The following is a 10,022-nucleotide window of genomic DNA, read 5'->3' on the forward strand; positions in this document are numbered from 1 at the left end:
ACTCCCCTGTTGACCGAGAACTCACCTGTTGACCGAGATCTCTTCATTTGGGCTAAATTCTCACTGATTGGGCCCAAACCTTCACTGTGGTGTAAATTTGGGCCAGTCTAATGCATTTTGGCTGTCACATGAGTTTTATTTGGGCCTGTCTATGTTTAATAACTCAAGGTTCTCATTAATCTTGAATCAAATGTCAATCACTATCATATCAATTTGTTGATTATCTAACTTGATGCGTTTGGTGCAGATATGGCTGATCAAAACCCATTAAAGTATGTTGATACTCATAATATAGTTGGCCACTTGTATGATCCACCATTGGCTCACAAAGAATTCAAGTCGATGATAGTCGGACTCAATACCTGTAGGATCTCTCATGCTCTTTGGAAGAATCCTGTCATTTGCAAGAAGATGATTACTGATTTCTGGAACAATACAAAGATCAATTCACAAGGGGCAGATGGAGTTCTTTCAATCGACTCCAAAATAGATGAAGCCGGTCATTGTTACTGAAGCCATTATCAGAGAGGTACTCCTGTTTGGGGATCAACCCGACTACCCAACAGAGTACTCTACTACTGAAATTACTGAAGTTCTCACAAGAATGGGATACGAAGGTACTTATCCTCCAGCAATCAAGAAGTTGTTTCACCCATACTGGAGATATTTACTGCACACGTTCTTTACTTGTATCTCGGGAAGAAAGGGAGGATCAGATGAGATCAGTCACACCCAGATGTCTGCCGTTGTTGCTCTGATCATGGATTGGAATTACAACTATTCCAAGTACGTTTTCAATGAAATGATGAGCAATCTAAGGGCAAAGAAGAAAGAGATGTTCTTGATGTATCCAAGGTTTTTACAGATGATTTTTGGTTCTCATTATACCGACTTGGTTAAATCTGTTGGGACCTTGGATATGAAGTCTATGGGACCCAATTCCTTTGGGTTAATGAAGCAGTCAAGAAAGGGAGCCAAAGTGGTCTATAGGGGATTAAAACCTCTAGTAAAATTCGGTCGTTTTGCTGAGACTGAAGCTGAGCCTGTCGTGGCTCATGTTGCTGACGAGCATGTGGCACCCGCTCAACCACATGCTGCAGCGTTTGAAATTTAAGATGATGAAGAAGATGAAGAGGAACACCGTGAATCAGTCACTCTTACTGAAGATGAAAGAATGAGAGCTCTTGAAGCTGCTAAACTATTATTTCAGTCAACTGCTTTGAAGCCTCCTCAGACAATTACTGAAGACATTGAAGAAGACAATGTTGAAGAGCCAGCTGCTGATCTCATTCATCGTAAACGAAAAGGGGATGATTTGAGATCCAGCGAGCTGGATAGTGAAGTTGAAACAACCAACGTGACACCAACACCAGCACCAGAATCAACACCTACACCAGCACCAGAATCAACACCCATACCAGCACCAGAATCAACTACCAGCCCTGTTGCTGAACCATCTTTCCAAGAGTTGCTGTCTAGTGACTTTGTCAGTGACTTTGACTTTGAGACAGAAATTTCATACTCAAACCCTTCAGATATTCCCTCTGGTTCATCCGGTCCATCCGTTCAGGGTCAATCAAGTTCGGGTGTTTCAGATAAGATTGCTCAGATCCTTGCTATGCAGGAAAACTACTTTCAGAATAAGGGAAAATGTGTGGTTCTTGAGAACGCTCCTGTAGATGTTCAGGCACTGCAACGACGAGTCTTTGAACTCGAGCAGGATTCGGTAATTAAGGATGTCCGTATTCAAGAACTTGAGGCTAGCAACTCAGACAAATACTCCAAGATTAAAGAGTTGCAGTCTGGCATAGGAGGTTTAACAACTATGTATCTTGATCTCCAACAAAAGTTGTTTCAGAAATTTGGAGATGAGTTCAAGGGTAATGAAGATGTATTGTATCAACCTCACACTGCTGACCAAGATAAAGATTCCACTATTCGTCCAGTTAACAACACTGATATTAGCAGACAAGAGGAATCAGAGTCTTTAAGGAAATACATGGAAGCACCACCGATTCCCAAAGAGAAATCACACAGAATTCAGAAGAAATTACTTGAAAAGGGAAAGAAGAAATTGCTGGTGATGAAGAATTCTGATCAGAACGTTGTATCATCAGATCACCCAGAAAGGTTCGTTGTCACTATTGAAAAGGGATTCTCTGACAGATATGGTGATCGATCTGGGGTTGTATCTTGGGGCTTTGATGCAGACAAGAACATGTGGTGGGTTAAGCGAAAGTCAGGAAAAACTGAATACTATACGAAGATGAAAGACTTTGGTTCCTAGACTAAAGTGGATTTAAGTGATTTAATCAATTCTCCATTCACAAATCCTTCTAATGACAAAAGAGGAACAGATTTCTGGAACTTTCTCAAGCGTCAAGTTGATAAAGGCTTTCCAGACATGCCAACTGCCGAATCCTTCCTGGAAAAAGCTAAAGGTGTCTTGGACCCAAGGACCGGGAAAACTATGGTGAACGTAATGTGGCCTCCCACGAAGAAAGCTACTTACATCCCTGTACCAGATGCTATTCCTGATGGTTCTTTGGAGAATATGAGATTTTGGTTCTATGACTCTGTCACTGCCACGGTCACTATTAAACGACAAAAGGGGAATGGCCAATACCGATTCGTGGACCCCAAGGATTTGTTGAAGTTTGGAGAAAAGGACATCAAGACTCTTAGTACGTTTCAGATTGCGGCTGACCCACTCTTTGAAGCAGCTGCTAAAGAATACACGAGCATGGTTGCGTCCATCATTAACAACAAGTTCTGGGCTGGAGCATTGAAGGATGCAGATATTGATTACATGGATCAAGATTAAAAATCAAGCTACAAACCAAGGGGGAGATTGTTGGGCCAAGATTTAGTGGTTTGTACTTAATATTGTAACTTTGGGCTTTGGTTTTTGTGTTGTATGTGAGCCGAGAACACTTATGTGTTCTCGGTGGGCTTTTGGTGCTTGGGCCGGCCTAGTTGGTTGTTACCTCTATATATAGAGATGCGATGTATAGGGTTAAGGGTTGTTCATTCCTAGTATTTGTGATCAAGTATTGTAAGTGCTTAAGCACCTGACGTATTCAATAATATACGTGTGTTTTGAAGCAACCTTGTGTTATTTACTAGTTCTTGTTTGTGTTCTTGAATCACCGAGTGTTGGTATTCCGCATCAATACTCGTTTAGTTGATATCATATTGTAGTGATCCAGATTCGGGACTTACAACAACAAAGCACATAAATGTGAAATTGCACTTCATTAAGGATGTTGTTAGTGCGAAAGAGGTTGGGTAGTGGATATAAGTGTTAAGCTACCTGCTATGCTTTCTAAAGGATTACCGGGTTCCAAGTTTAAGTATTGTTTGAAGGCACTCAGAATTAGTAGAGATGAGATTATGGTTTCAAAGGTGGAGATTATTGTGTGTTGAAGACCAAACCTCGTGCTCTTTCTAATTGGTTTTTATAAAGCACAGGGGGTTAAAATGCCAATATTCCATAGTTAACTAGTTTGGGAGCTGTTTATGTTGTTTTAAGGATGACAAAAAAGCCCGAACCCGACGGGTATACTCGAAACCCGAAACAAATGAGACAGGTATAGCCGAAAACCGATGGGTATGGGCCGAATATGAGATTGAGATTTAAACTTTTTTGCGGGCATGAGTCGGGTATGGGGTTAGATGATACCGACCGGAACACCCGAAAGCGCATACCCGTTTACCCGAAACATATACCCGAAAAGTTATTTATATTTTGTAGGTTGTGAAGTATATATATCAAAAAAACTATATAAAAATTATAGTGATATTAATTATTTATTTTAACCCTTATATATATGGAGTGTAGTTTATTTTAATTTGTAATAAGCGTTGTGGGAATAAAATGTATAAAAAAGTTATAATGATAAAAAAATGTACTTGAAAGTCCCAACGGTTATACCCGATACCGCAGGTATGTTCGATATCCGACGGGTAACACTACAAGAAATTCAAGCTTTAGCGGCGACGACATGGTCGCACTAATGCCGCATGTTTCCGCTAAAGGTGTCGCCACTAAACCCCTTGATTCGTTTCAATATTTAAAATCAACTCCTGGCCCTTGATGGCTTCAAGATATAATGGTTCAAAATTGTTGAATCCCACCATTTGAAACCTACCCATCCTACCTTTATCCATCCTCCATCTTCATAACTTTATCAATCTTTCATCTTCACTCGATCATCAGTCATCACCGGACCTCAATCCACCTTCAAATTTGGACACCACAGTCAACCTCCGCTGCAACTTCTGCCACCCGTCACCACCTGCAACTTCAGTCACCCGCCACCGCCTACAAACAACCACCACAGCGGCACCACCTGTAACTACACCATTGTCAAGATTCAAGCTTCCAAGAACAAACACCACCTGCTTCATATATTATGTAAAACTTTTATGTAAAAATTATGTAGGAACCATGTAATTAACCGATTTTAATGAGAAATTTTGTGTGTTTGTTTGAATTTCTAGTTCATTTGATTAATTATTATGCTTTGTTGCTTTAAAAATGTAGAATTTTTCTTCGACAACTTTTCGTGAAAAGTCTCCGGCAATGCTTTAGCGGCGAAACCTTTTTCTTTGAGGCTACAAGATGAGCAACAGCGGCGATGAACTAGAGGCGACCAAATAGCGGCAACATGTTGTTGCTTTTATCGGCGACATACACATGTATTAGCGGCGACATACACATGTATTAGCGGCGACATTTTGTCTCCACTAAAACTCCTTTTTCTTGTAGTGTAATTACCTGACAAATAACCGACGGGCATCGGGCCCGGTATGGGACACAGTTTTACAAACGGGTATGGGAATGGGATTACCAATATTTGGCCCTTTTCCATCCCTAGTTGTTCGCTAAACAATCGGGGCCAAATGTGACAAGTTTAAGTGAAGTTCCGTTGATTATCATTAGAAGTTGAGGAATTAGGGATAAATAGAAATTAGGGTGTCATTTCTTTGTAATTTCGTGTTGATCATTTCTCTTTCAATTCGTTATATTGTAATTTTTCACGTTTGATTTTTAATAAAGACCTAGGGTTTTACCCGGCGTGCTGCGCCTGGAATATAGGTAAACCAGGATGGTGGTAAAACCCAAGTGTTTTTACTTGATTCTATGCATAAGTCATGACTTATTGTTACATATTCATCACAAACTAGGATTATTCTCAAGGGTATATGATGCAGCGGTAAAACAAAAATGAAGATCGAATCACGTTAATTCAACGAATACCCGTGATGAACTTCCAAAACCCCAAAATCCCATCCAAAGGTCAGAGGAAGTGAAGAGAAAAAGTAATTATTATAAAATTCAAGTCTGTCCCTCCAAATTACATAACCAACATATAAATAAATGTTCTAATACGAAATGGGTCATGGGCCAAACACAAACTCAAAAACAAAAACATAAAAACTGCTGAAAAAACATAAAAAAGCCCATAACTTTATTTATGAGTCATTTTTGGGCTTCGAACAGGGGCCAAACTGCCGTAGGCGTTTGCCACAATGTGCTCCTCGTCTCAAGCTTCGATTTGACTGGTAATAGGCCTGAAACGGAGCTTCGTGGGCCAAGTTATGCCCGTTTTCGTGGGCCACCTTTTGTAGCGTGACTTTGGGCCTCCAGAAACATAATAACCCGGTTTTCAATACTTGTGCCCACATCAGTATATAAGGCATTTAGGGTATTTTTAAGTTAACTAACTACTGTGGATCAAAGGGCATTTTGGGTGTTCCAAAAATATGTTTGACACTGGATATATCAACTTATTGATTATTGAAACCAATATTAAGAGTCAAAGCAGGTGTTTATTTCAGTTCGTGAAAACTAATATTAATTTTTATATTTATTTAAAATTATTTTGCTGTGAGGGGTAATCTGGTAACTATAAAAGATTTTGGCTGTTGCTGCAAATTTTGGTTACGGTTTGTCGTTCAACTGCAATGTAATGGAAACATATTATATTAACTTACACATATATTAGAAGTGATTTATATCAAGGTTAGTCAATATCCAAAGGTTTACAAGCCAAGTCAATTTCTTCTAAATTGTCATTTTCTACACCATAAAAACCTTAATTTGACCGTACCATTGAATCCAACCAACTCTAAAAGCATAAACATGTCAATTGAAAGATGTTGACTACCTCATTGCTATCAGTTACCATCAGCCCTTTTCATACTCCAAGCATCCAATGTTTTGATAACAATGTCACGACTTCCATTATTGAACACATAGATGTGAGCTTCTTCTTTCTCATAAAATTGCAGGTACGCTCTTGCTGTAATCCATGCTCTCCCCTCAGCTGCAAAACTCTCAACCACCGAGTGATCAACCTGCAAAGAGTGAAGCCAAATTAGAAACTTTTGAACATTTCATCAGGTAACCAAGTTTTTTCTAAGTATTTCACTAAAGTGATTCATACTTCTTTCTAACCATACGCACCACTGAAATTACTTTCGTTGTTGCGAAATATTTTATGAAAATTACTTTTTATTAATATCAAGTGTCTTAAACTGAAGCATGGATGTATGCAGTTACTATTTACTGATTATATATGTTTACAAATTTTATGTAGGTAGTTGAATAAAAAAATTCATCAAATAATAACCAAGTTCCATAATTGTTTAAGTATTCAATAATTATAACCAAGTTTTAGGATTGACAAAAAAAAACATCACAGGCTCACAGCCTTTAACCAAAATAATGGAACTTTGAATGGTTTTAGAAAAAATATTCAAACATGGTTATAATTGCTTGGCTTATCCCCTGTAGCTATGACAATGATAGGAAAAATAAAATCTAAATCAAACAAGTATGATAATTTCATACCAGGCTCCTCAGTGAAATTACTTCATCTTCACGGTCCATGTGGACATAAGCTCCATATGTAGTCTTATTAATCCCTTGTGTCAGGGAAGACCTTAACATGTTTAAACCACAAAAAAGTTAGAGATACAAATCACTAAAGTAATTGAGTAAACAATGACACAAATATATGAGTATGCACCTTCTTTGATCACTACACATCAAAGCCACAAACTGGTGGTTGCTTTTGAATACGCGGAAAAAGACAGTCGTACGCACCATTAGATTTTGAGATGCCATAACTAGTAAACCAAATGGCGCTGCTCAATCACTGTTTGTACTGCAGAGACATTGAGGATCGATTAACAACCAACCCCATATATATTAGTCTTCTTCAATCGATTCGCCTAGCTATTACAACAGTTAATTAATTTAATACTCTGTTTACTACAGGAATATGCAGTATTCTCTGAAAATGAAAGTTGTTTCCTGTATCGTATTTCTGTGCTGCTTTCTGCATATCAATGGCCAATTAGATGTTTTGAAGAACCAACAATCTGGGAAACCAGCTTTCCACCTTCGCCCCGAATGAACGGTAATTAATATATTTATATATATCATCATTGTGTTTTATATTTTTTATAATAGTCAACACCTTAGAACTCATATATGTTTTTTCATAGTCTCTTTGCATGATCTTAATTCTATACTGGGCATGTTCAATTACTATCCAGATCCTAATGGTAATTACTATACTTATGTATATGCATTTCTTTTATATGATTTATAACATGGATACTAATACAAAGTAGAGCTTTTGAGGCGGTGAATCGGAACTTGTAGGCCGGTTTTAGACTACCCTAACAATTGGTGTTGCTAAAAAATTAAGCATCTTTGAGGCTCAGAAAAAGGGAAAACCGTCTCAAAATTTAAATATAAACCGCCCCAAAATGTGTAAAGGACCGCATCAAAAGCTAGTGTGACAAAACAATATTAAAAGACAAGTCGCCTCTAAAAATAATAAAAAATTATGACTATTTTCTTATTAATTAATTTTATACAAGTCGGTGAAAAGGGCTTAATATTCCCGAAGCACTCTACCTGATTATGACTTCTTTTTTTTTCTAATAAATTATAACTTTAGCTTTCTTATTTATTAACTGTTATGGAATGTAAGAAACTGAACCCGGTTAACCCAAACATTCACTCGAATATCCCAAACAACCCCGAAACCAGAATATTATGCGTCCGTTATCGGGTATAATATATAGCAACTCTAAACCTCGTTTGAGTTTTAGAGGTTTGGGTGAAATCGGGTTCTAAAAGTTATATGTTATGAAGTTTTAGACGCTTTTTTCAAGTGATAAACCGCTACAAATACGTTGTTGGACCAATTAATCAATTTTGTACTTTATATTCTCATCGAGCCGGGGGTCTCACCGGAAGCAGTCTCTATATCCCTATGGGATAGAGGTAAGGCTGTCTACATCTTACCCTCCTCAGACCCTACCATAGCATTGCTATTGGTGGGATATACTGAGTACGATGATGATGATGATATTCTCAATTGGCAGGTCCGGTCTATTATAAAGGATGGTACCACATGTTTTATTAATGCAATCCTCATGCTCTGGTTTTTGACATAAAAGTCGAGCGGGGGCATTCTGTCTTCCGTGATTGAGTCAATTGGGTCCATCTCACCGACGCCATCGTCCCAACCAATCAATTTGATATCAAAGGTATTCGGTCAGGCTCAACAACACTGCTTCCAGGAAACAAACCGGTAATTCTGTTCACCGGCCTCACCAATTGGATATTTTCCTTGATAGGTATTGGGAAGGAATTGGAATGGAATAATATCAATTCAGACAACTCAAAAAATGAGCAAGTCCAAAATCTTGCAATGCCAAAAAACCTATCAGATCCTTTCCTGAAAGATTGGGTGAAATATCCTGGAAATCCCTTAATAACTCCACCGACGGGGGGTACCAGATGACTTTCATGATCCTACCACGGCGTGGAAGGGTAAAGATGGGATCTGGAGGATGGTTGGAGGTGGCCTGAGATATAATCAGGGAGTCGCGATTCTTAACACGAGTAAAGATTTTTTTCATTGGATATTGCATGACCATCCACTCTATTCTGGAGTGGATACTTGGATCTGGAGTGTCCAGATAATCGAAGATCCGGACTTAAGAATTCGGCAAGAGGGAAAAACCAAAAGTATGTGATGAAAGCGAGCCTTTATTCACAAGACTACTACACGATAGGAACCTATGACTCCCGTGATGAAAAATTTGTGCCGGATAACAAAGGACTTGCTGGAAATTCCTTTGACATGAGATATGATTACGCGGTCTTTTATGCTTCAATGACTTATTTCGACAGTGTAAATAAGAGAAGAATCTTATGGGGATGGATTTGAGAGTTGGATATGCCGGCTGACGATGCCAGAAAAGGATGGGGCGGAATTCAGGTAACAAATTTTCAAAGAATCCAACTTTTTTCGTGTTTTAGCGTTAAAAATATTTACACAAAAAATCTAATCAAATTTTTGGCTTGTCTGAAATTTTGTGTAAATATATGATTAGATATATTGTGTAAATGCTTTTAATGCTAAAACAAGTCAAAAATTGGCTTGTCTGAAATTTTGTTACCTGAATTCCGGCATGACATCATCAGCCGGCATATCCAACTCCCAAATCCATCCGCATAAGATTCTCCTCTTATTTACACTGTCGAAATAAGTCTTTGAAGCATAAAATACCCTGTAATTATAGCTCATGTCAAAGGAAAATCCAACAACTCCTTTGTTATCCGGCACAAATTTTTCATCACGGGAGTCATAGGTTCCTATCGTGTAGCAGTCTTGTGAAAAAAGGCTCGCTTTCATCACATACTTTTGGTTTCTCCCTCTTGCCGAATTCTTAAGTTCGGATCTTCGATGGATGGACACCGGATAAAAATCTGGACGCTCCCAAATCCAAGTATCCACTCCAGAACAGAGTATACGGTCATGCAATATCCAATGAAAAAAATATTTACTCGTGTGAAGAATTGCGAATCCCTGATTATATCTCAGACCACCTACAACCATCCTCTGGATCATATCTTCGGCCTTCTAAGCTGTGGTAGGATCACGAAATTCATCTGGTTTGACCCCCTTCGGTGGAGTTATTAAGGGATT

The 10,022-nt window shown here is 38.5% G+C and overlaps 1 protein-coding gene and 1 pseudogene across 1 annotated transcript; one reads left to right on the forward strand and one right to left on the reverse strand.

The window, feature by feature from the left end:
• Nucleotides 1-6,086: 6,086 nt before the first annotated feature.
• On the reverse strand, nucleotides 6,087-7,552 carry LOC143579989 (fructan 6-exohydrolase-like). The gene is made up of 3 exons (XM_077063149.1): nucleotides 7,038-7,552; nucleotides 6,860-6,950; nucleotides 6,087-6,363 (listed from the first exon to the last, which is right to left on the reverse strand). The coding sequence occupies exons 1-3, from the start codon at nucleotides 7,133-7,135 to the stop codon at nucleotides 6,184-6,186; spliced, it is 369 nt and encodes a 122-aa protein (XP_076919264.1). The 5' UTR covers nucleotides 7,136-7,552; the 3' UTR covers nucleotides 6,087-6,183.
• Nucleotides 7,553-8,393: 841 nt separating this feature from the next.
• Nucleotides 8,394-9,582, forward strand: LOC143579984 (beta-fructofuranosidase, insoluble isoenzyme 1 pseudogene; annotated as a pseudogene).
• The last annotated feature ends 440 nt before the right edge of the window (nucleotides 9,583-10,022 follow it).

This window comes from Bidens hawaiensis, unplaced genomic scaffold (genome assembly GCF_021521415.1).
Source record: "Bidens hawaiensis isolate Kalapana, Puna unplaced genomic scaffold, B.hawaiensis_p1.1 tig00030188_1, whole genome shotgun sequence".
Taxonomy (NCBI): domain Eukaryota; kingdom Viridiplantae; phylum Streptophyta; class Magnoliopsida; order Asterales; family Asteraceae; genus Bidens; species Bidens hawaiensis.